The sequence below is a fragment of the Lynx canadensis genome, chromosome B3 (assembly GCF_007474595.2).
Source record: "Lynx canadensis isolate LIC74 chromosome B3, mLynCan4.pri.v2, whole genome shotgun sequence".
NCBI lineage: Eukaryota > Metazoa > Chordata > Mammalia > Carnivora > Felidae > Lynx > Lynx canadensis.
Genome location: NC_044308.2, coordinates 110,161,972 through 110,188,723, shown reverse-complemented (window position 1 = coordinate 110,188,723; position 26,752 = coordinate 110,161,972). Strand labels below are relative to the sequence as shown.

Sequence of the window (26,752 nt, the reverse complement as noted above, 5' to 3'; positions counted from 1 at the left end):
ACACACCAAAAAAACCCCAAATCCAGCAATCCAAAATGCCAAAGAATGAGTTGTTTGCTATATCCACATATTCATAATAGCTTAACAGAAACCACACTGAATGGAAAATTGTTGTAAAACATACAGAGCCTTTCCTAACCTTTTGAAGGGCAAAATGGTGAATGTAATTTAACTTTGCCTTGGATGACAAAGAAATGTCATTACAAACACTAATTATTTTATTAGTGAAAATATAACAATTCAAAGAAATGGGCTCTACTAATCTGGGAATGAAATGTGTGACCTTTGACGAATAACATATGACTGTGAGCCTCAGTTTTCTCTTATGTAAAGTGGGGATATGTCCTGGGGAAACACATCCTATGTATAGGGGATAATAACAGCACTCTCATTTTGGAAATGGGAAAATCAAGATTCAGAGAAGTTATGTGACATGGCCAAATTCATGCCCAAGGGCAGATCAGGGGGAAGAGCACGGCCTTTGGAACTCAACAGAGTGCAAATTCCACCTAAATGTCTGGCCAGTGGGGAGGCTGGTTAGGTTATGTAACCTCCCTGAGTATCAGTTTCCTCATCAGTAAAATGGCCCTCAAGTTAGCAACCAAATAAAATACTTAATATAGTACTAGCCTAGCTTAAAATAGCATTAAAATTTCATAAATTTAGTAAATGCAGCATTAATAGATCTCAGAATTATACCTGGTATTAAGAGTCATCTGAAACTCTCTTTCTTTTTCTTTTAATCTGTCTCTTGCCTCGCGTATAAAGGGCTTCTTTACGTCACTCTCAAGCTCTTCTAACCTCAGTGAAGTGACTTCAAACTCCTTCCAGCAGGAATCAGTTTCATTTTCTAAGACCTAGATGAAACACATAAAGTAATCTATCAACTAGGGGGTTAACAGGCACGATTATTTTGTTCTAACAAAATGAGGCATTCGCCAACTATGAACACGAAGTTTCATACGAAAATACATTAAAATTATTTTTATATCTAATTTCATTAATGAAATTAATTAACTAATTTTAATTTTAAATAAGTTTTACAAATATTTTTCAACCATCTACGAGTAAAGTATCCTTCAGGGAACAATGATCTTAACTGTGCTCTCAGTTAGAAGACCCATTCAGTGAAGTCAAGGGAGTCAACAATGAAGGAACCCACACTTCCTTCCCATAAGTCAGTGCAGAGAATACAATTAGAAAGATAAGATACATGTAGGGGCGCCTGGGTGGCTGAGGCGGTTAAGTGTTGGACTCTTGATTTCGGCTCAGGTCATGATTTCATGGGATCAAGACCCTACTCAAGATTCTCTCTCTCTCTCTCTGCCTCTCCCCCACTCATGCTCGCTCGCTCTCTCTCTCTCTCTCTCTCTCTCTCTCTCAAAACAAATAAACTTAAAAAAAGGAAAGATACATGTAATGTAAGAACAGATATTCTAGTTCCTCTAGATAATAAATCTTTGTTTCTCCCTAAACTAAAAAGAAAACTAGAATGAACTAAAACTGTTTCTGTCAAGTAAGAAGCGAATGAAATTATGATTTATAATTAAACATGTAAAAATTCTATTCTATTCCAGCTCCTTACCTTGTTAGGTTTTTTGTTTTTTGTTTTTTAAGGCACTACCACACAATTTTACTGAGTGCTGATCATTATAATTTGTTCATTTTCCCCAAGGATTAGTATAGCTTTTATGACCAACTCATTATTCAGTTACTGGAGTAAGGTCTCAAGACAGTTTCTTAATTGTGATGAAAACGTGCTAAATCTATCACTTGAACAACAGAGATTTTAACATATTCATTCTGCTTACTCAGATGGAAAATAGAGAAAAGCCAGATGGTAGAGTGTGACTCAGAAACTGGCATTATAAAAGGAAGATAACTATAAAATATGGGAGGGCACTGTAGGCTCTCCCATGGCCCTTTTCTCCACCTGATGGGTTTTCTGTGAGAGTTCGTTCTAATGTACGTCCAAGTATACAACAGTGTTGCCCTGCACTGCACAGATCGTCTTCAAAGTAAGGAAGATCTTCATTTGTAGGGCCTACAACTTGTGTGCCCAACATTAGACAGTTTTTTTTCTGTAGCTCCTGAGCCAAATGCAATACTTCTTCTGATGGCTCTCCACAAGAGTATCCATCAGAGTGAAAGATCCTTCCACTGCCTGCCCCTTTGTTACTGCCCAACATGAGACACACGAGGTGACAATTTGTCAAGATGACTGGTTTTTCACGTATTGTTAATTTTATAGCCACACAGTTGGGCTGTTGGGTGAAACTGCCTTCAAACATAGTGCTTGGACCAATTCTTTTGAAGTCCTCATTCTTATCCTATACACAACCCAAAACTCTGCAAGCCACCGTATCTGGGGTACCAAATCAGAGCAGGAGCAATAAATTAGGACCCTGAACCAAAGTCTTTCCTGGGTTTGGTACTTGAAGGCAAATCACTTTCTAGAATAGAATGACATTGGAAATGTAATCCAACAAAGAGAGTTCTTTGGAAACATCTAGCGTACGTGACCTCAGCAAAGGTAGTGAATTCTATACTCACGGTGGTATTGTTTTCTAATAAAACATAAAACTCCTCTAATAATATTTTTAGTAATTACCTGTAGATCTGTCAGTTTAGCCTGAAGACAAGCACTACTCCTTACTATGTCACTGGAGAAATCAGAAATAATTCTGAATTTGTTGTTTTGCAGGCACAGCTCAAGATTTTCTCTGTGTGTATCATACCTGGGGAAAAATTAAATGCGATGCTACTTAACTTTAATAAGAAGACAATTTTTTTTTTTTAATTACTGTCAATTATACATGAGGAAATCTCAGGAATTTCTGCTTAAGTTACTGGAGTACGTGCAAAAATTATGACTAATGGGTTATACACATGTATTAAAGTATAACATGTTTGTATTAATGAAAGATTTTGGGTGGATCTTCAGTTATTTAAAAGTTACCTCTCTTGTAAACTACGGACAGATGCATCGTGACCCTTCTCATACTTCTCCATAACGCTTTCTTCCTGTTGAGGCTTTAACTCGGATTCCAGGCTAAAATTCTTAATTGATCCCATTGCCTAAGCAAATATGCAAAATAGCAAACATAATATCTTCAATATACTTAATTGCCTGGAAAAGATAAACATTTTATAGTACAAAGGTATATCACTAATTCTTTATACCCTCACCCAGGAGGTAATAAAATTTATTTGAAGCTTCTCAGGTCAGAGAAAGGCCTTCCCCTAGGACAGAAGAGATTTATTACACGGAGTCTCACCTTCTAATCGGTATATCAGCACAGAAAAGGTGTTCTCCCAGCCCCTAAACCCCTAAATACTGTCTCTGCCTATGACTGCATAGCCATAGTCAAAAGCCTTCGGAAGCCTAGCGTGCAGGCCAGACCTCTGATTTCAAATACACCTGGTTCCTTCCCCACAGCTTCAGACTAGCAGGCTGGGCTATGACCCACAGTGCATGGCCACTTACCTAAAATTCAAGAATTCAGAAAATTCAATCCCCAAGGGGAGCAAACGACAATGTACTGAGAAAAAGACAAATAATAAGTGAACTAGCTCATCTCCATGCAGCTGAGGCATCCGTACAGATGAAACTCAACCTCTCGTACCCCTGAATAGGAACGTGCACAGACTACGTATAATCGTAATGTCTGCAAATGATCTCTTTCTGAAAGAGCTGTTGTATCCTCAGGAGAAGAAAACGTTACGCTCGCTATAGCTTTGGATCACTGTGTTATAATTCTCTGAAAGGGAGTCTTTCTTGCATTACTTCCTCAGCTGATGAAAATAATGAGATAATTAAAGCTAGCAATTAATGAGAAGCGGATTGTTGTGCGCTTGGCTTTTTTTCACTGGGTTTACTTCTAAAATACATTATCCGCATGTGACACCTGTTCAGCTGATGGCTGATTATCTGAGTTTGCAGATGGCACCTCGCTGTGGGCATTCCTTCCTCCGTTCTCAGATGTGCTCATGGGCTCCCTAGGAAGGAATCAAAATTGCACGTTAAAACAGAGGCAGAAACAGGAAGTCTAAAAGAGAATAAATAACACTCCTTGTCATTCGATCTTGCAAGGGGCTTTCTCTTGTTTTCCCCTGATGTGTAGTTAATCTTATGAAGCACTCACTTGTTTTTCGACACGCCTCCCACCGCGGGCTGCAGCGCCCCGTGAATCTCGGAAGCACACTTCCGAAGTCTTTCTATCTTCTGTTCATAATCTTTGAGGGCCCTCCTCACTTCTTGTTGACTCTTCTGTGAAGTCAGCTCTTCACACAGCTCCCGCAGGACGTCCATGTGGTGATGGAGCTGGTACAGACCGCCTTCCTCAGAAAAGCAGGCCTGATTGAGGAAATAAAGCAGGCAATGTGTTTCAAAGGAGTCTGCGTGATTAGTCCATAAGGATTACAAACTAACAGATGTGTGTGACTTTAACAACATAATCTTTTATAGGCCATCCGCTGTGCGCCTGGTGTGGTAATGGGCACTGGAGAAACAAAGATGAGGAAGTCAGCCTGAAAGGGATTCACCACAGTCTAGTAACGCAGTGAATGAAACCAGAATATGTCACCCCAAAATATGCCTCCTTTTTTTTATTTTTTTCAACGTTTATTTATTTTTGGGACAGAGAGAGACAGAGCATGAACGGGGGAGGGGCAGAGAGAGAGGGAGATACAGAATCGGAAGCAGGCTCCAGGCTCTGGGCCATCATCAGCCCAGAGCCCGACGCGGGGCTCGAACTCACGGACCGCGAGATCGTGACCTGGCTGAAGTCGGACGCTTAACCGACTGCGCCACCCAGGCGCCCCAGTATGCCTCCTTTTTTTTAAAGTCATCTCTACACCCAACGTGGGGCTCAAACTCACGACCTCGAGATCAAGAGGCACACGCTCTACTGAGCCAGCCAGACGCCGCCAAAAATATGCCTCTTTGGTGCAAAAATTATTTTGAGCTAAAGGCAATTAAGAAGCAGCAAACACAGAAAAAGCTCCCTGCTTTCTGCCTACAGGCAGGAAATAAAGTCTCTTTTTATTAGCGATAGACTCTCATCAGCCCAGAGACAGTACCGGAGAAATCTGCCAACAAACCTTGTTAAACTAACCCTTATCTTTGCCTTGCCAATTCTTCACAAATGTATGGCTTTGTTGTCTACAAGGTATAAAAAATTCCTTCTCTGGTCACTTCTTTGGGTCTTTACTCTCTTGTGAAGGCTCCCATGTGCATGTAAAAATTCAATAAAATATGTACGCTTTTCTCCTGTTCATCTGCCTTTGTTGGTTTCATTTTCGGGGACCCTCAGGAGTCAAAAAAATAATTTTTTTTCCTCCCCTCCAGTGGTCATACAAATAATGTGCGCATGGTGTGACAAGTGTTATGACAGGGTCGCTGCCTGCCTTAAGGAGTCCGAGAAAACCCACTCCACATGTGGGAGCCATCTGAGGGAGATGCGGCCAGAACAAGTCCGACTGCTCCGAGTCACAGCCGAGAGAGGTCACTCCTACCAGAAGGAAGAGCCAAGGGGAAGAAAGCTCCAGATGTTCTGAAAGAACAGCAGTCTAGTGTGGCTGGAGGGCACAGCGCGGGAGAAGGGACGCTGAAGGCACGTCTTGAGGCCAGACTGTGGCCCACCTGCGTGGTGTTCTAAGGGGCTTAGAGATATTCTGGAAGTAACAGTGAGGCAGTGACATAGGATTTGTGGTTCAAAGGGGTCTCTCCGTTGATGGGTCTGGAAGATGATGTGGCCATCATCGCATGGGGAAAATACCCCAGGTCAAGGGCAACGGCAACACCGTGGAAAAGAAGGAGAGGAAGCAGGTGTCCTGGAGAGTAACCCATGAGGCCTGGCAACTGACTCCATCACAGCTGAGCAGGAAGGAAAGGGGATGGGGAGGAGGGGAGTTCTCAGGCTGCAGTGGCTTCATGACCAACAGATACAAAAGGGAGCAAAGTTTGAGGGAAGATATTATGGGCTAGTTTTGGACACGCTGAACTGGAGGTTTCTGAAGAACACTGGGACATGTACCACCCAGAAACAGAATCTGGACCTCAGAGGAAAGGACTCAGGTGGTGATAAAGATTTAGGCACTATCACTGCAGAGAAGGTTTTATCATTAAAGCCGCAAAGGGCAGAAAACCCCCTAGGGCAGGCATGAAACCAGCCAAAAATGGAGACTCTCAAAACTAAAACATTAAGATAACACAAGGGAAACAGAGAAATTTGTGGGGCCCCTGCCTGGCTCAGTTGGTAGACTGTGCAACTGTTGATCTCGGGTCATGAATTCGAGCCCCACGTTGGGTATAAAGATTACTTTAAAAAAGAGAGAGAAATTTGTGAATGACGCTAAAAAGAAGTTCCCCACCCCCCAAAAAACAATCAAATAAGGAAAAGCAAGAGAGGTTGATATTGGGAGAGCCACGGCAGTAAACAGTTTAAAGGAAAGAAGAAGAGTCAATACTGTCAAATAAATAGAAGCAATCATATAGGATGGGGGCCAGATGGAGCATGAGATTTGCCCCAGATGCTTATATCCTGACTTGCTATCTTTTCCAAAAGCAGCACTTCTGAGGACACCGTGCCCCTCAAAATCAACTGTGGGTACTTAAGCAACAGGTGACACATTTGCAACCACAGTCTCAAGGGACAGGGGCCACTGAGCAATGGCAAGGGAAATCATGAAATAATAACTTGACGCTGAATTTTTCTCATGTCCCAAAAGCAAGAAACACAGGCTGCAGTTAGAACTCGAACCACGTAAGGGATAATCCCCAGGAAACGGACAAGAGGACTGACGTAATTTTCAGAGCAGGTTTAATCCGAGGTGAAGGACATACACAACCATGTAAGAGAAACTCCAAAATGATGACAACATATAAATGGAAAACAGGTGGTTTACCTCATGTTCCTTGATGAGACCCTTGGTCCTTCCTCTGCGAATTAGTTTCTTTTCTTTATTTATTTGTTTTTCAAGTTTTGAAATACTGTCACTGAGTTTTCCTTTTTCAATGTCTATTTTCAGTTGTTGAATATACAAAGACATCTCATGATGAAGAGACTGCAAAAAAAAAAAAAAAAAAAAAAAAAATAAGCCCACAAAGGCACATGTATTAGCTAACTATGAGAAAAGAATACATTGAAAAGATTTTCATCAAAAACCCAATAAGAATATTTGTAGTAACAAAGGGTCGAAAAGAGAGTTTAAATGACATTCTGATTCGTCTTTATGTCACTGGGAAGGATGTTTTAAAATATACCAGACCCAGAAACATATTTTCTTTTTCTTTCTAACAACTAGAACCATGTATTAGCTGTGAAAGATACCATTAAGAGAATGGAAAAGACAAGGCTGGAGACTAGAGAAAACATATACAAAACACATTCCGAGCCTATGGAGAAATAACACAGAACTAAAATGTATGTCCTGGATGGGATTCTGAAATAGAAAAAAAATGAGAGGAGGGAAACACGGTGGAAACATGCATAAAGTATAAACGTAAGGAAATAACGTACCATTGTTGGGCCATTAAGTGTGACAAAGATACCGTATTAATGTAAGATGATAATAATAAGGGATAATAATACTGGGCATGGGGCACACTGGAACTCTCTGTACTATCTTTGTAATAATTCAGTAAATCTAAAATTGCTCTAAAATTCTAAATAAATAAATAAATAAATAAATAAATAAATAAATAAAATTGTTCTAAAATTTAGAAATTTATTTAACTTTTCATTTAATTTATTTATTTTAAATAAACGTCTATTTAAAAGCATGTTTTAAGGGGTGCCTGGGTGGCTCCGTCAGGTGAGCATCCAACTCTTGATTTCAGCTCAGGTCATGATCCCAGGGTCATGGGATCGAGCCCCACATCAGCCTCCACATTGGATGTGGAGCCTGCTTGAGATTCTCTCTCTCTCCCTCTGACCCTCTCCCCCACTCACACGCTCTCTCTAAAATAAAAAAAAAAACAATAAAGTTAAATAAAATACGTTTTAAGTGCCTTTAACAGTAGACATTCAATTATATTACCTTATTCTCTCTCTCCAGACACACATGCTGAATACAAATCACCGCTTATTGAACACAATCTCTGTGGTGGGGCTTTAGATAAATCCTTGCAATAATCCTGCCAAGTGGTTGCACACATCCCCATTTTAACAGATACGTTCCTAGAGGGTGAAACAACTTACCCAAGGTCATAGCTGCTGAATCGAGGTCTGTCTGCCATCAAAGTCTATGCCTATTTCACTAGGAAACTCTACATGTGCATATGTGTCTATATGTTGTCTCAGTCAGGATCCAACTAGGGACCCAGGAAACATTAAATATTTAACTTAGAGGGAATTAAATGCAGGGAACTAGTTACACACGAGATGAAAGATCAGAAAAGCCAAAGGGAGGACAGTAAGGCAATCCGGAGATGAACACTGGCAGAAGGCTGCTATACTGCTGGGCTGGAGGCTTCAGAGGAGCCCAGACAGAAGGGTCATCAGAATCTGGAACCATGGAACCCACAGCCACCAAGGACACTGTCTAAGAGAGGGACTTTGGACTCTCCCCTTTCCCCCTTCCAATCACCCGCTAATCTCCAAGCCGTGTTGTCATTGGCTGAACACAGAACCTGACTGGGCCCTGGGAAACTCACAGGATCAGCCCCCACCGTGATACCAAGTACACGGGGGATGGCCAGGAATGACTGATGACAAATGGGCCCAGGGTCAGATCTACAAGCAGAATCCCAGATACATGTGCATGTTCTTACCTCCCACTTGGCACAGACACGTCTACTCTCTTCTTCCAAAGACAGCTTTACACCCTCAGTTACATCATTTTTCAGTTCCTCAACAGCTTTCAAATACTTGACCAGACTTTTAGAATTTAGAATTATTAGTGCTTCCTAAAAAAGAGAACGTAAATGAGAACATGAAAGCCTCATTCTAGGGGTGCCTGGCTGGCTCAGTCAGCAGAGGGTGCGACTCTTGGGTCTTGGGGTTCTGGGTTTGGGCCCCACGTTGGGTATACAGATTGCTTAAGAAATAAAATCTTAAAAAAAAAAAAAGTCTCATTCTACTGCCAAGTCCTCAAAGCTAATATTGGTAGGTCTTTCAGGGGCAGAACTGGGAAAAGACTTTTTGGGGACTATGAAGATTTAGGGGAGACTTTTTGTAAAGTAAGGTTGATATCCCTTTTGCATCTCTTGAATAACTTTGAAAAGAACTGCAAAATATTTATTAATCAAATGTAGTTAGACATTTGAGGACCAGATAAAGACTTGCTTAGGATATTCAAAAGGACTTTTGTTACCCCTCTGATAAATCATTGAAAGGATTATTGTGCAGGGGAATGAGCCACTGGCACTGTTTCCTCTAAAGTTCCTAAGTACTAGTGAATAGAGGACCATCCTTCATTAACAATACGATACGAAGAATATACTAGCATGTATTAGAGATTAGTGTTGTAAGAAGACACAATTTATAGTAGGATTAATAGGCCAATATTTAATATTGTGCATAAGCATTTTTAGGCTGCAACAAGTCAACATTACCTTATCATCAACTTCAAAGTTTTGCCCAGGGCCAACCACACTGGCAGTCCTGCCCCAGAGAGGGAGTAGCAGTGGACAGAGACGCGTCTGCTCCTTATCTCATGCTTACCTGCTCTTATAGACCTGGCAATTACCTGGCAGAAACCTAGTTTAATTAATTAGGAAATGACAGAACACAGAATAGTTTGGTGCTTGTGAAAGAGACAGAAAACCTACAGGAGACAGAAGACAAAAGTAACTTTAGGGAATAAGGCACTTAAGCACGGTGGGAATTCATTCATGCGCTCACGACATATTTATTATGGGCCTACTGTGGAAAAGGTACAAGGCTGAGCCCCAGGGCCTTCCTCCAAGCCTCTGTGAGGATTGCTGGATTTATTACCTGGGGAGACTCTCTAACCCTACATGCTGGCAGATGGCTCCCACGACTCATGTGCCCCTGGAGTCGCAGGGGTCTCAGGGCAGGACATGGCAGGGCAGAGATCTTGCTTCTGCCATGAAAATGGCTCTACTTTACTAAATGCCAGAGATAAAAGGGGGGAAATCTGTGGCCTCTGATTCCAAAAGGTAGACCCTCAGTGGGAGGAAAATGGCGCCAGACTGACCCCTCTAACCCCTCTCTCTGGGAGAGAAGGGGCCTTGAGCCTCTGTTTTGTCTCTTCCTTCTCTCTTTCCTGAGCTGACCATATCAGCACCAGGAAATCCAGCCTGGTGATTATTCATAAGAACCACTGACTCTTTAAGGTCAGTTCAGCACTCTCAGCAACCTAGGAATACAAGCGACAATAAAAGGCCGAGGGAGGGGCTCCTGGGTGGCTCAGTCGGTTGAGCGTCCGACTTTGCTCAGGTCATGATCTCACGGTCCGTGAGTTCGAGCCCCGCATCAGGCTCTGTGCTGACAGCTCAGAGCCTGGAGCCTGCTTCAGATTCTGTGTCTCCCTCTCTCTCTGGCCCTCCCCCCGTTCATGCTCTGTCTCTCTCTGTCTCAAAAATAAATAAATGTTAAAAAAAAAATTAAAAAAAAAAAAAAAAGGCCGAGGGAACTGGTCAAAGATGGTGGCTAGCAACATGCAAACAGAAATCGATCACGCAGGGGAGGCCTTTGGGGTCCTGGGAAAAGCAGTGTTGAGACGGCTGATAACAGAGCCATGGTCGGGTTCACAATCCAGAAAACCAGATGAGGACTGAGGCCCAGAAAAGAGAAGGAGGCCATGATGAGAATAAAGAGGCTCCTTCTTCTAGAAGAGTGGGGCGGTCCCCTCAGAAGTCTAGCTCATGTTAAATGTCCAATAAGTGTGTGAAATATTGAATAAAGGAACGAAAGGACACATATCACTCTACCTCTCCAATGTGTCCAATGGTAGAGACCTTATCGTACTTTTACTTCATAGACCACCCAAATGCCTCCCATCATGTTAATTAATAATGACTCTCGGGTTTGCACACATCTTGAGTCGCCTATCAAACCGGCAAAAAGCAACCTGAAACTATCGCCACACAAAACAACATCACTGGATCTTTACCCATAGAATCACATATAACTTCTATCAAAGCATTTTAATGACAAAAGTGTTATTTTATATTCAGAGAACTTTACCTATTCCAAGGGCCTTCATGTGCCTTTTTTTTATTTAACGTCTCACAACAAATTTGGCAGCTGGAATTATGCTGCCCATTGTACTAATTTAAAAAGCAAGAAAAATTAAACTCATGCTGAATATCGTACGATCAGTTGTGCTCGTGACACTATACCACTGAGTCCATTCGGCAGATCTATACTAAAGTTTAAATTGAAAAAATTCCTCACATGCATGTATATTTTTAATAGTTTCTGGGAACAACATATAAAACTGGGAAATTCTTTAAAGTTACAGTAACTTTGTGCATGATTACAGTGACGGAACTATCTCGATTTCACATGAGGTAGGTAGCTGATAATAAACAGCCTACATTTGGGGGTGCCCGGGTGGCTCGGTGGGTTAAGTGTCCGACTTTGGCCCAGGTCATGATCTCACGGTCTGTGGGTTTGAGCCCCGCGTCAGGCTGGCTCTGTGCTGACAGCTCAGAGCTTGGAGCCTGCTTCAGATTCTGTGTCTCCCTCTCTCTCTGCACTTGCCCTACTCATGTCTCTGTCTCTTAAAAATGAATAAATGTTAAAAAAAAAAAAAAAGAAGAGCCTACATTTGACGGTTGAGAGTCCCACCTTGTATTTTGAAATTAGTCCACTCCGGCTCTCTCTTTGTCCAAGTAATTGCTCAGCCCTTGTCATGTATGATTCAAGTTCCCTCTGTGACTCCTCCACTTTCAGCCTGACATCCAGATCTGGGGAAGCATCAGCTGAGTTTTTCAACACGGAAACTAATTTCACCATACTGATCTGCAAAGACAAAAAATTCTCAACAGCTGGCCCAGCTTTTCAGTAAGTCACAAATTAACAAATACAGTCTTTGAGGAGTGACTCTTATTTTCCCACTAGACATAAGAATATCCTACTTATTATGTTGATATTTTTCAATGTGCTCTAAATTGTTAAAATATACACATAAAACACAAAAGTAATATTTTATAAAACGTTTCCAACTTAGAGGGCAATCCCTCCCTCTCTTCCCCATCCTCCTACTGACCACTCAGTTTTAAAGACTGGATTCACTTAATACGAAATATTAAAGAGAGACCTGAACTTTCTCTTTCGCTTCTTGAATCTTTGTCTGAAGCCCAACTGTGAGAACATGTTGAAGGGACTCCTGGCTGGAAATATTCTGCACATCCATTTGTAAGGTATCTTCAATTCTAGACACAAGCTCTTCATACATAGAGCCTTTGGCAATAAGATGCTATGAAAACAAAGTGAGACCACAATAAATATTCAGGTTATATGTTAAACATTAACCTTACTCTGGTCAGGAAATCATAAAAAGTTAATTATTATTAATCCAAAGCGAGGTACATTTGTACTCTAAAAATGTTATTTTTAAACTTCATTAAAAAATTGTTATGTTAGTACAATGAGATTCTGAGAAACACAGTCTGTCATAGATTCTTTACACTTCTTTATTGAAGTAAGCACTTCAATAAAATAAAGCCTAGAAGTAATACAATGCCAATAGTCAAATAAGTTGAGAGAGTAGTAATAAATCTTAAAATGAAGTTGTTCTCTTTTTTTTAAATGTTTATTTATTTTGAGAGAGAGAGGGGGAGAGAGCACAAGCATGCACACACACGTAAGGGCAGGGAGGGGCAGACAGAGAAGGAGACACAGAATCCAAAGCAGGTTCCAAAGCTGTCAAAGCAGAATCCAAAGCTGTCAGCACAGAGCCCGATGCAGGACTCGAACTCAAGAACTGCGAGATCATAACCTGAGCTGAAGTCGGACGCCCAACAGACTGGGCCACGCAGGCACCCCAAAATGAAGTTGTTCTAAGTCAAATCGGTTGGAAGGAGATTCACTAAATGTTATTGGAGAAAAATGGCTATTGGAAAAGAAATTTATAACCATGCTTTATACAACACACTAAAAATAAATTGCAGTGGATCAGAAAGTTACATATAAAATAGAAAACTACAAAAAGAAATTATCCATGAAAAGTGATCTACCCTCTGGGTGTGAAGGGGCCTTTTTAGGGATGAGAGTAGGAACATCAATATAAAAATTTTCCATGTAAAATAAAATAAACAATTTAAAAGTCAACAACTTGGTAAAAATATTTGCCACACAAATGAAAAGGCGTCGTGATTCAAAGAGCTCATAAATTCAATAAGAAAAGTACTAAGGTCCTTGGGGTGCTTGGGTGGCTCAGTTGGTTAAGTGTCCGACTTCGGCTCAGGTCATGATCTCGCAGTGAGTGAGTTCGAGCCCCGCGTCGGGCTCTGTGCTGACAGCTCAGAGCCTGGAGCCTGTTTCAGATTCGGTGTCTCCCTCTCTTTCTGCCCCTCCCCTGCTCATGCTCTGTCTCTCTCTGTCTCAAAAATAAATAAACGTTAAAAAAAAAAAAAGAAAGAAAAGTACTAAGGTCCCAAAGAAAATTCAGAAAACGCAAGAACAGATAATTCACAAAAACAAATGGCCGATAAATACATGAAAGACAGTTCAACCTTACATGTAATTAAATAAGTACAAATTAAAATAATAATGAGGTACCACTTTTCAGTTATCAAATCAGCACAAAAAATTTTAATTACAACTCAAGGGTAGCAAAAGTATGATAAAATAGAAGTTACACTGTTTGATATTAACTATATAAATGTTGACTGTATTTATCTGAGAGCAGTGGAATCATGGTGCTTTTACTCTTTATGCTTTTGTACATTATTTAAATGTTCTACAGTTAGCACATTCATTTATATTTTCATCTTTTTCTCTTTTTAATTATAAAAGTAACAATATCTGGTTACTTGGTTTACATGTATGAGACATCAGGAAATGTGCCAAGACTGGGGCCTAATGCACGATCAAGATAAGAGTTAGTTATGTGTATATCCTTACACACAGTTTTCTATGGATATAAATCCATTTACTACAAAAAAGCAATTGTTTTAAAAAAAGGCTAAAAAAAATCACATCACTGGTACTGTTCACCAATTTGCTTTTCTTACTTCACCATATATCTTGCTCTAATAAAGATCTACTTAATTTCTTGTTAATATAAGTATATCCTTATATAAGCATATTTGTATTTTCATTGTTTATAAGAGGGATCATTGTCATCGTTTTGAAATATTTTTAAATTATTGAATTTCTCCTTCCTACTCATTTCTTTCATCAAGCGAATTCCAGATACAACAAATAAGTAAATATAAAAATAAAACGAAAGTAAAAAGTGCTGGCAGATGGCATAGGTACGTTTACACAATATTTTCAAAACGATAAAAAATGCGATTCGTATAAACCATGAAAACACAAAATGCTACCTATACACCTTTCAGAAATCTGGATTTCAAAGAATTACGTGAATATCCCTTCATTCCAGGAACTTTCCATCTTGTTGTAATTTATGACATGCTCCATAAGTTTTATAGCTGAGCTGGAACTCAGTAAAAACCTCAGTCGTAACTCCTTCCCCAGGAGAACTGAATGATATTAAGACACACTCTTGCCTCAGTGCTTTTCAATGAGTCAACTGCCCGAGAATAAAGACAGAAAGGTTTTAACAACATCCGTCACCCTCCCTGCATCAAGGAAGGAAGGGTAGGTGGCTTAATCAACGGGTGAGCTTTCAAAGCATAAATTGTATAATCTCTTATACTCTCGCTGAACTGACCTACCTATCTGACACATCCTGACTCATCTCCTCATTGCTCTCTGAAACCAGAGAATATTTTAATCTCCATTAGGTGGCTGGGAAAATCAGTTCAGGAATTGAGACTTGTAAGGTATCATTAGTGGTCTCCTAATCTATCCTCTGTCCTCAGGCAAAATCTCAGCAAATGATCTAGGAATGACAGTGCATGCAATTTTTACAACGCTCAGCAAAGAAAGTTCAAACAGCAGTCTTATTACTATTTACCTTAAAACATTGTATTTGTCTTAGTACATAAGTCCACAACCACGAAAGCTTCTTAATACTTTTGCACTCCTACCTGCAAAGATTCTTCCACTGAGGCGTCTACCCCCTCATGACATCTCAGAAGCTCCAGAAGAGATTCAGTTTCTGCCTCCCAGATTTCCACTTGTTCAATGAGTTTTTCAACATCTTCAGCCACTTTGAGTTGCCCTGTGAATTCATTTTCTTTTTCATGTCCTTCCCCAGCCTACAACATTCAAAATTACCGCTAAGAAAATGGCAACATCACTTATAAAATACTTTTTTAAGTGTATTTATTTTGAGAGAGACAGAGAGCACAAATGGGTGAGGGGCCGAGAGAGAGGGAGAGAGAGGATCCCAAGCAGGTTCAGCAGTCAGTGCAGAGCCTCGATATGGGGCTTGAACTCACGAAACTGTGAGATCGTGACTTGAGCTGAAACCAAGAGTCAGACACTCAACTGACGTGAGCCACCCAGGCACCCCTAAAATAGTTTTCAATTAGAAAAAGTTATATCTCTTTTCTTCCTGAAGACTGCTAATGCAACATACTTTAGTAACTTAAAACCTACTTTTTGGATAATGATAATCACACTCTATGATTGCATTTATCACTTTAAAAAGTAAAAAATTTGTTCATGTTTTCTTTTTTTCTTTCTTTCTTATTTTTTTTTTTTTTTGAGAGAGAGAGCAAGCACGAGCAGGGGAAAGGTGCAGAGGAGGGAGAGAGAGAGAGAAAGAGAGAGAGAATCTTAAGCAGGCTCCATGCTCAGCACAGAGCCCAATGGGGGTTTGATCCCACCACCTGGGATCATGACCTGAGCCCAAATTGAGAGTTGGATGCTTAAATGACTGAGCCACCCAGATGCCCTTCACATTATGTTTTCTTAATGAGGGTATCATTCCTATCATTTAGTTATTATCATCTTCATTTTATAGATAAGAAGATTAAAGCTTAGAAAATTAGGGTAGTAACTCCATAGATACATTTCTAAAACTCACGTACAATTTTAGTAAATACAACTATGAGTGACAGTAGTCATGAAACATCACCAAGAAGAGACTTAGAATCCAATTTCAACAAAATTAAGCCTTTTCCCATTGATAACCTCTCAATATCCTATAGGTTATGCTATAGCTCTGCATGACAGGTGCATCCTTAAAGCTGTTGTTAATCAGATATCTTAAATGTACTAGAGAAATATAGTGTTCCACGTCCTTCTCCTCTATAAACGTATTGCACAACTTCAGATCTTTCAAGACTTTGATCAGGTCTCCTTATGGTGCCAAACACTAGCACTCCATCCCAGCAACTGGCCAAAGTCAGTCCAAACTTAATTTAAGTGAAATTGGATATGTTATTATTCGGAAGGAGGCACATTTCCAAAATCACTGGTATTATCTTACATGTGTATAAACTCTTTGTTCCTTTTCCATAGTCTTCCCTATAATCTAAAATCGTCCTCTAGGGGCGCCTGGGTGGCGCAGTCGGTTAAGCGTCCGACTTCAGCCAGGTCACGATCTCGCGGTCCGTGAGTTCGAGCCCTGCGTCAGGCTCTGGGCTGATGGCTCAGAGCCTGGAGCCTGTTTCCGATTCTGTGTCTCCCTCTCTCTCTGCCCCTCCCCCGTTCATGCTCTGTCTCTCTCTGTCCCAAAAATAAATAAAAAAACGTTGAAAAAAAATAAAAATAAAATCGTCCTCTAAACTAAACAACAAAGCAAGAAATAAAGATTATATTGTCCCCTACTGTACAGAAAGGAAGTAAGACATGGGCCAGGGGCTAGACCAAAGCTAGACAATCCCTGAGCAAGAGGCAGAAGTCATCTGAAGAAAATATCAACTCAGTGTCCACAGCTCAGAAGTCATGACGGCTTCTGCACATCTGCGGAATTCCTGAGTGAGGGAGAGACACAGACTTGAATGCTGAAGCCTCCTTCATGAGGGATCCTAGTGGAACATTCTAGTGGAAAATGACCACATTTTAAGTGTTATCCGGGGTGCCTGGGTGGCTCAGTCGGTTAAGCGTCCAACTTCAGCTCAGGTCATGATCTCGCGGTCCGTGAGTTTGAGCCCCACGTCAGGCTCTGTGCTGACAGCTCGGAGCGTGGAGCCTGTTTCAGATTCTGTGTCTCCCTTTCTCTCTGACCCTCCCCCATTCATGCTCTATCTCTCCCGGTCTCAAAAATAAATAAACGTTAAAAAAAAATTTTTTAAGTGTTATCCAATAATCACATTTACCACTGTTTCAACAATATAGGTTTAACAAAAGAAAAATAGCCACGGTATAGCTATATACAAGTGAAATACATAAAGTATGACTATTTTACCTTTACATGCTGATTATGACTTTCAGGAAGTTCTATTGACATATCCATTGAAAAATCAACAGTTGGTTTTTCTTCTTCACGTAGCTGAGTATTTTCATAATTGTCAAAAATGGGCTGATCCTGTTTTTTTCTAAGTGGCAGTTTCATTTCCTATAAAAATTGTCATAAAATTTACAGTCCATTTTAAAAAATTACTTATTGACTTCCTTTGAGAGATAGAGAGTGAGGGGAGGGGGGAAGGGGCAGAAAGAGAGGGAGAGAATTCCAAGCAGGCTCCTCACTGTCAGCACAAGGCATTATGCGGGCCTTGAGCTCACGAGCCGTGAGATCGTGACCTGAGCCAAAATCAAGAGTCAGTTGCTCAACCAACTGAGCCACCCAGGTACCCTGAAGCCCATATTTTTACGTGAAGATACATTATCACTAACAATAACTGGACATAATATATTCAACATATTTTGGGGATTTATCACATAATAACAATGTTATAAAGTAGGAGCATTTCCCCAAAAAACAAAAAAAACCCCTCAGTCTAAAATTATTAAAAATAAGAAATAGAATAATTTAAGTTCAAAAATTATTTATTAAAGGTCTGCTTTTATAAGGCGCCATGCTAAATAAAAAGCCATATAAAGTTCCGTGTATGTTCTTAAGGAGGTTGAAATCTGTATGCAAAAATGCTTATGTTGTTCTATAACGGTAAATGAATTTCAGCTACAAAACTGTATTATTACATGTCCACACAAATTCTTGTCCATAAGGGATGACTGACTTAGTCAGTTAAGCGTCCGACTCTTGATTTCAGCTTAGGTCATGATTCTCATGATTCGTGAGTTGGAGCTCCGTGTGGGGCTCTGCACTGACAGTGTGAAGCCTGCTTGGGATTCTCTCTCCTTCTCTCTCTGCCCCTCCCCTGCTTGCTTTCCATTTCTCTCTCTTTCTCTCTCAAAATAAATAAACATTTTAAAAAAAAAACAAAAAACTTGGACATAAATGTTCACAGCAACACTATTCATAATAGTCAAAAGGGTGGAAAGAAGCCAATGTGCATAAAGTGATCAATCAATAAATGAAATGCTGGGTATCCATACAATAGACTATCATTTGCCATAAGAAGTAAATGAAGTACTGACACGTTACAACACAGACGAACCTTGAAAACATTATGCTAAGTTTAAAAGGCGAGAAACAAAAGACCAGATACTATTTGATTCCATCTGTGTGAAATATCCAGAACAGGCAAATCTACAGAGACATAAAGTAGATCAGTGGCCACTGGGGAGGCTGGGAGAGAGTAGAGAGTGACTGCTAATGGAGTCAGCGTTTCTTTAGGAGATGACAAAAATGTTCTAGAATTTATGATGGTGGTGGCTGCACGACTCTGAATATACTAAATATACTAAGTTATACACTTTCAATGAGTGAATTGTATGGTATGGGAATTAGATCTCAATGAAGCGGTTACCAAAAAACAAAAACAAAAACACTTACAAGTTGAGTTTTTGTAATAAATTTTCTCCATCTTTTATTCAGCCTTCTCAGTTCTTTAGAAATAGATGATCCAACTTCATCATTACTGACTTGAATTAGGAAATTTCCCACTTCATTTAAAGTAGTATGTTCTACACTCCACTGGGATATTGTCTCAAAGGGAATCTACACAACATAGAAGCAACACTTTTTAACGACACAACACTTGTCTTTCTGTTATGCGTAACAGATCTTTACCAAGTGATTCTAAGCAAAAGTGAGTATGAGGTTCTTGCAGACACTCTGACCCTCCCCTCAGAGGATTCCCCATCCCTGCTGGGCTAGCTCTTCATCCCTAATCACTAACTGCCAGGCACCAGCTGTCATTGCTCTTGGTCCTGAACTTTAAGGAAGCAGCTGATGTTCCGCCTTTCTAAGTGGCTAATGAGCTTAGAGCAAAGGCTCTCAAACATTTATCGGTTCATGGTGCCCTTAATGTTTCGGTGATTTTTTTCATAAATTCCCTATGCCAGGAGATTCATCTAACGGTTCTCATTTTCAAGTAGTCGGGTCCAAACCACTTGGTAGTTATTTGCTGTATGGTGTCCAACAGGCTGATGTTGCTGTGTCCCTCAAAATTTAAATTATCTTTAAAGTCCTCTGGAAGCTCAGGGCACCTCAGCACAGAGTTTGGGAAGTGCAAGGCTTATAGTGTTTTTTTTTTTCTCATTTATGTGAATCTTAATAAAATATCTTTAATGGATGAAGCCAGCGAGTTTTATGATAAGCAAAATAACTCAGAGGAAGACAAATACCATATGATTTCACTCATATGTGGAATGTAAGAAACAGAACAGACGAGCAAAGGGGGGAAAAAAGGAAAGAGAGAGGCAAACAAGAAACAGACTATTAACCAGAGAACAAACTGATGATTACCAGAGGGGAGGTGGGTGGGGGATGGGTAAAATAGATGATGGGGATTCAGAAGTGCCCTTGTGATGAGCACTGGATGTTGCATGAAAAGTGTTGAATCACTTTATTGTACATCTGACACTACTACTATACTGTAGGTTAACTACTAGAATTAAAATCAGAATTTAAAAAAAGGTCTTTAAACACAGAAGAATCGTTGAAAGCCAAAGATTTGAATTTTTAGTATCACTATAGGTGACAGGGAGAATGACTCACCAACCCCTCAAATATTCTTTACTCACTCCTACACTTATCACAAATTTTACTTTCATATAAACAGCCCATTTTCAGCTGAGGAACTTTAGTGTCTATTTGGAAAATGTTTCATCTGAGACTTTTCATCAAAATTATTTTCAAGCAGATAACCATTTGCAACAGAGGAAAAGAAATGAAAGAAAGAAAAACTATCCCAGAGAATAATCATAAAACAGATTATGACATGACTAGCAAGTGAAAACACTGATGAATTACGTTGAAATTTCTTCCACACCTCTCCACATAAGTCTAAGGTATTCTGCATTTCCTTCCTCTGGAAATACAGGAAGATTTTAGAGCTGAAAGGTATTCACCCAAATGGAAAAATAAAACTTTTTAAACTATCAAGTTATTTTAAATGTGTCTATAAGCTATTGAATATTCCAAGTCTTTTCTTTTCCTTCCAAAGAACTTAAGCAATATATCGTTCAAAAGCTACTGTGTGTGTGTGTGTGTGTGTGTGTGTGTGTGTGTGTGTGTAAAACCTACAATGAGGAGAAAACTTCCTTTTGGCAATTGTATTAGAAAGAAACTAAACTCTTTCCAATACTTTGAAGAATATTTCCAAGAGTCATGTTCACTCTTCCCTGGCCTCTCATTTTTGGATTGAAAACGAGGATCTCCAAACAAAACGAAAAAAAAAAGAAAAGAAAATTGAGGAGGTAACATTAGACTGAAAATACCTCTTTAATCTGTTCCTTCTTTGTCTCCTCAAAACAAGCCTTTAGTAAGCGAAGTTTTTCCAGATAAGTAGCCCAACATGTCAAAACTTTCTGAAGAGTGGACTTGACATTATATATATTTTTTCTATACATACAAATATCATATTCCGCTGCCATATATTGTTTGCTAATATCCTGATATTCTCCATCTATAATGTTAACAAAACAAGAAAGTAATCTTAGAAAACAGTTTTTTATTAATAAAATAATACCAAGAAAAATATTTGCATATTAATTGTCAATGGTCAAGTAAATATGTACTGTGATAATATTAAAAGTGAACGCAAGAATTTTCCAAAGAAAACACATGTTAAACCAATTCCTAAAACGTTAAGATATAAAGAAAGTGAAACAGATAAAATGCTATTTTTTTTAATGTTTGTTTATTTTTGAGACAGAAAGAGAGAGGACAAGCAGAGGAGGGGCAGAGAGAGAGAGGGAGACACAGAAGCCAAAGCGGGCTCCAGGCTCTGAGACATCAGCACAGAGCCGAACACAGAGCTCAAACCCACGACCTGCAAGATCATAACCTGAGCCGAAGTCAGACGCACAACCGACTGAGCCACCCAGGCGCCCGCGTGCTATTTTTAAGTGGTCATTTCATCAAAAAGTAACTGTATAGCTTTACCTAAATTCTTATGTATTTCTTCACACTTTTGCAAGGAAGTTTCAAGTTGAGCTAGGAACTCTTTTTCTTCAATAAATTTCTGGGGGGGAAAAGGAAAAATTATATTGACAGCTTTTTACCATTAAAAATGTGTCAAGAAATCCAGAGAGAAACATAAATATTGATGAAGCACTCGGGCCCCAAAATTTCCTTAAGGCTTTACTACTATATATTTGGGTAGAAAAGAAGAGTAGTTCATGAAGAAAGTCGGTTAAGATCTAGGAAACAGAAGTATGAACACTATGTAGGTATGAGACCTAACAAAGTTCATCATTGCCGTGATATGGTTCCACAACGGTTTTTCTCCTGTGGGAAAAGGTAAGTTACATATACCATTTTCAAAAGCTCCTACTTCACATATTTATTAACATTGCGTAATTTATCCCAGTTTCTTTTATTTCACAACTTTTATTAATATTGAATAATTTTTATTAGATGTATGAGAGTATGTTGTAAATAGATAACATCCATCCCACAAAAACATCTGAGTAACTACCATTAGTCAAATTATGATGTGTCCTAAGCAAGCAAATTCTGCTGTTGAAAAATACAGTTAATTAAAAGTTCATATTTACTGTATACTTATTAAATTCCAATGGTATGATTACTTAAATGGAAAAATGAAAAATACAAAGTAGGAAATACATTCAAAACCTAGTCTAATTGAGAATGATGTCTCCTATTCAGGAACGTACGGTGTTTAAATCATAAATTATTAAATAAATCTGTCTTGATTGTGTTGTTCAATTTTTGCACTGAAATTTACAATCTTGGATTTTTCTTTTTTGCCACTCATTCCAAAAAAAGGGAAACAGAAAGAATGATATTAATTCCTAACTGCAGAAATGACATTTCTAGGATGCTTTTAATTTACAAAAGAACATATTTATATTTAAATCATTTGCAACATTTTTTCCCATTAATTTCAAGAGCCAACCCCCTTCTCCAAAAATAAGCCCCAAGACAAAATGTACTGTCTTTCCCACTCTTACAACTCGAAAGGCTAAGATTAAAATGTTCTAAAAAAAAAATTAATTTTTGAATGAAACCATGAATCTGAGTGGGAAAAATTCTTAAACAAGACATCCAGTAAGTGAATGCTGAAATTTTTAATAACCTGAAACTTTTTGTAACTATTATGTTAATTAGCCTGGTTAACAGAGTCTTCCCTGTTGTGGTAAATAATGTGGTTTTCTCTTTCTTACTCCTCCCAATGTCTGTTATTTGGCTACCTAAAATTCTGTTCTCTAGGTAATTTTAAGCTAATGGAAACTACCAAGAAAACTCATCTCAAAACCTGGAAAGGTAAAGGGAAACTGTCTTAAGGAAAAATGCAAACTTAGCACCCAGACATGGAGAACGGTTGTCAAAAACACAAAATAAAACAGCTTACATGCCAGTCTTCCAGCAACAATTCCACAGATTCTTTGTTCCCATATTTGACGTTCCAAACATCCAATTTTGATTTTACTTCATCTAGCAGACCAAGAACTGTGCACTTATAGTAATGAAATTCTAGAAGTGGAATGAATTTTTCCCCCGAAATGTTGTTGATTCTGGAAAATATTTCAGGTTTTAGAATTTAACTTCATATTACTGCCCAAATGCGAGATAATCTGTTTGGCATTTCTAAAAATATTGGGCCTTTGGCTTTTTATTTTAAACACATGGAACTCAGATGTATCCTCAAATTTTTTTTTTCTTTTAAAGTAAGATGTACTACCCCCAACGTGGGGCTTGAACTCACAATCCTGAGATCAGGAGTCACATTGCTCTACCAACTGAACCAGCCAGGTGCCCCCCAATTTTTTTTTTAAACAGAGTAAAACAAATATTGTGGCTAAGAATAAAACAACTATTTCTGAGAGAAAAACATCTAATAGAACATTATGTGAAGAAACTATTCCCCTGTAGAAAAAAAATCCTATACTAAATGTTAATCTCCAAAATATTTTACTAAGTTTGTAAACTTTTGTATAACCGAATGCAACTATAATTTCAACATTTACATATTAAAACGGCTTTCATTATTAAGGCTAAAACCCTCTTATTATCATTGTAATAAGTTGTGCATGAATAATGAGAAAAGAGAGGATGAGGTGGACAACCATCAGTTAAATAATCTCTATATTTATAGTATTTTAGAGTTTACGAAGTACTTTCAGATACCTCCTCCTGTCTCACCCAGGATCCTTGTGAGACACGAACAGGGTGGCTATCATTATTCTGTATTTACAAGTGAGGATACATGCTCCAAAAGACAGTAACTTGGCCAAAATTCAGATACGGAGCTCGGTTTCTGACTCCATTTCTAGAACTTACCCCACCACCATATCCTACCATCCAATGAAAAAGGACGTATGTTAGTATGATGTAATGTTACTATTACAAAAAATGTGAAGGTACTGTGAATCAAGATTTAAAGAATCCTTGTCAGAAATTATCTAAAAATCTATACTTTTCTGGTCCCTGTAGCATCCCATTAGTGCTCAAACACGAGTGGCATCGGCAGTGGTGAAATGGTAGTGTTACAAACCGTGCTTTCATTTCCTCCAATTTCTTAGGTGATACCAGTGGCAAATTTTTTTCATCTCTATTTTCAAATGCCAGAAGAGTATGCGAATGACAATCAAATTTATCCATCAGATTCTGAAAAGAAATTTAGCATGACATCAACCAGACTTTTTGCCAAACACTGTAACTGGGGGTTCGTTAATCTCATTTGCTCTGCGTATGAGCTGCGTCTTTTGTCCAAAAACTCATAAAGCCCTTACTTTTTTTTCACTAAAGCTTCGCCAATGCGTAATTTCATCATAAATGCTTTACACTGGAACATTTTACAGAGAGACAGACTGTAGTTTCTTTGGTAAAAGCATTACCCAAACCTTTTGTTTTCGGATTTATTTGTAATTCCTTTGTGAGTTCGCATGCCATAAATGTCGTCTATCAAATTCCTTCATACCATTTTGATGAGAACCCACTCTCTCACATTTTACGCCAGTCTCTTTCCTCCTTTTTGGTCAGGCTTTACAGTTGCTTTAGAACTGACTGGACTCTATTCTTATTGTTTCCACCTTGAACTAGCACAATGCCCATAAGGAAGTGAAAGTATCGTCTGGCTCCCCAAAATCCCCAAGGGAATCATTCCAAACCACCCTCAAAGAGGCACCGTATTTCCTTCCCTTCTCTCTAGGACAACGGCTTCCTCAAGAAGAAGTCCCTAACAAAGCACAGATTTTCCCATGTTTCTTTGTTATTTTCCAACCTTGATTAAAGTCATTTTCTCTTGTATTAGAGCCACGGCTTCACAATAATCCTGGGAAGCTGGCAAATCTTCATCGATAAGCTCCTCTACCTCCTGGAGCCAGGCTTCGATTTGATGCAGCGGTGAGGGCAAGGCATCATTCAGCTCCCTTTTCCACACATTAATCTGAAAAAACAAACATCAGCGCTTCACTAAACATTCTTCTGAAGTTTATTTCTTTGCACGCAGTTTGTTTAATACTTCAAAGTTTCTCTGATCCATTAGTCAGGGAAGTCTTTCTCAAATGGGCAAACTTCTCAGTTCTGTACATTTGCTTACCTGCTGATAGAGAAGATCATTTGTTTAAGAGCAATAGAAGGGGGCACACGAGGGGTGTCTGGGTGGCTCAGCTGGTTAAGCATCTGATTCTTTTTTTTTTAAATTTTTTTTTTCAACGTTTATTTATTTTTGGGACAGAGAGAGACAGAGCATGAATGGGGGAGGGGCAGAGAGAGAGGGAGACACAGAATCGGAAACAGGCTCCAGGCTCTGAGCCATCAGCCCAGAGCCCGACGCGGGGCTCGAACTCACGGACCGCGAGATCGTGACCTGGCTGAAGTCGGACGCCCAACCGACTGCGCCACCCAGGCGCCCCAAGCATCTGATTCTTGATTTCCTCTCAGGTCATGATCTCACAGTTCATGGGTCTGAGCCCCGTATCGGGCTGTGTGCTGACAGCCTGCTTGGGGTTCTCTCTCTCTCTCTGACCCCCCCCAAATATGTAAATACACTTAAAAAATAGATATAAAAGGGAGCACAAGGATAAGAATGAATATTTTGATAAATCCATAATCAGTTATGAGAGGGAAATTAGAACTATTTAAAGCACCCTTCAGGGCGCCTGGGTGGCTTAGTTGGTTAAATACCTGATTCTTTTTTTTTTTTTTAATTTTTTAAATATTTATTTACTTATTCAGAGACAGAGCGTGAGTGGGACTGGGGCAGAGAGAGAGAGGGAGATACAGAATCCAAAGCAGGTTCCAGGCTCTGAGCTGTCAGCACAGAGTCTGATGTGGGGCTCGAACCCACCAACCGTGAGATCGTGACCTGAGCCGAAGTTAGATGCCCAACCAACTGAGCCACCCAGGTGCCCAAGCATCCGATTCTTGACTTCGGCTCAGGTCATGATCTCATGGTTCGTGAGTTTGAGCCTCACACAGGGAGAGCTCTGCACTGACAGCACATAGACTGCTTGGGATTCTCTCTCTCCTTTCTGCCCCTCACCCGCTCTCTCTGTCTCGGTCTATCTGCCTGTCTCTCAAAATGAGTAAACGTTTAAAAAAAGCACCCCTTTGGGGCGCCTGGGTGGCGCAGTCGGTTAAGCGTCCGACTTCAGCCAGGTCACGATCTCGCGGTCCGTGAGTTCGAGCCCCGCGTCAGGCTCTGGGCTGATGGCTCAGAGCCTGGAGCCTGTTTCCGATTCTGTGTCTCCCTCTCTCTCTGCCCCTCCCCAATTCATGCTCTGTCTCTCTCTGTCCCAAAAATAAATAAAAACGTTGAAAAAAAAAAAAACAAATAAACAAACAAGCAAACAAAAACCCACAGGTCTTGCCTGAACCATCTAGTGGGAAGCAAAGTACATGGTTACAGTGAAATGTAGTCAGCAATATAACAGAGCCAGGCAGAGGGGCCCAGGGAAGATCCTGGAAGAACACTGATTCCACACCAATGCCCAGACTTCTTTTTGTTAATTTTTAATTTTTAATTTATTTTTTTGTTTCAAGTTTTTATTTAAATTCCAGTTTGTTAACAGTGTAACATTAGTCTCAAGTGTAGAATTTAGTGATTCATCACTTACATACAAAACACAGTGCTCACCACAACAAGTGCCCTCCTTAATCCCCATCACCCATTTAACCCATCCCCTGCCCACTTCCCCTCCAGTTACCCTCAGTCTGTTCTCTCTAGGTAAGGGTCTGTTTCCTGGTTTGCCTCTCTCTCTCTTTCTCTCTCTTT

General features: G+C 39.7%; 1 protein-coding gene across 4 annotated transcripts in view; it reads right to left on the bottom strand.

Annotated features, from left to right (window-relative positions):
- The window catches only part of SYNE2 (spectrin repeat containing nuclear envelope protein 2), a 228,750-nt gene extending 203,906 nt beyond the window's left edge, over positions 1-24,844 (bottom strand). For all 4 annotated transcript variants that reach the window (XM_030319270.1, XM_030319269.1, XM_030319271.1 and 1 more), the window contains exons 1-17: positions 24,758-24,844; positions 24,029-24,141; positions 22,886-23,048; positions 21,454-21,532; positions 20,787-20,974; positions 18,898-19,062; positions 17,407-17,556; positions 15,137-15,307; positions 12,235-12,393; positions 11,763-11,936; positions 8,777-8,911; positions 6,910-7,068; positions 4,146-4,357; positions 3,909-3,999; positions 2,960-3,078; positions 2,612-2,738; positions 700-857 (exon numbers count right to left, since the gene is read on the bottom strand). In XM_030319270.1, coding sequence (XP_030175130.1) covers positions 700-857; positions 2,612-2,738; positions 2,960-3,078; positions 3,909-3,999; positions 4,146-4,357; positions 6,910-7,068; positions 8,777-8,911; positions 11,763-11,936; positions 12,235-12,393; positions 15,137-15,307; positions 17,407-17,556; positions 18,898-19,062; positions 20,787-20,974; positions 21,454-21,532; positions 22,886-23,048; positions 24,029-24,141; positions 24,758-24,772 — 2,378 coding nt within the window. In that variant the 5' untranslated portion in view covers positions 24,773-24,844. The remainder of the gene's footprint in view (positions 1-699; positions 858-2,611; positions 2,739-2,959; positions 3,079-3,908; positions 4,000-4,145; positions 4,358-6,909; positions 7,069-8,776; positions 8,912-11,762; positions 11,937-12,234; positions 12,394-15,136; positions 15,308-17,406; positions 17,557-18,897; positions 19,063-20,786; positions 20,975-21,453; positions 21,533-22,885; positions 23,049-24,028; positions 24,142-24,757) is intronic.
- Between the last annotated feature and the right edge of the window lie 1,908 nt (positions 24,845-26,752).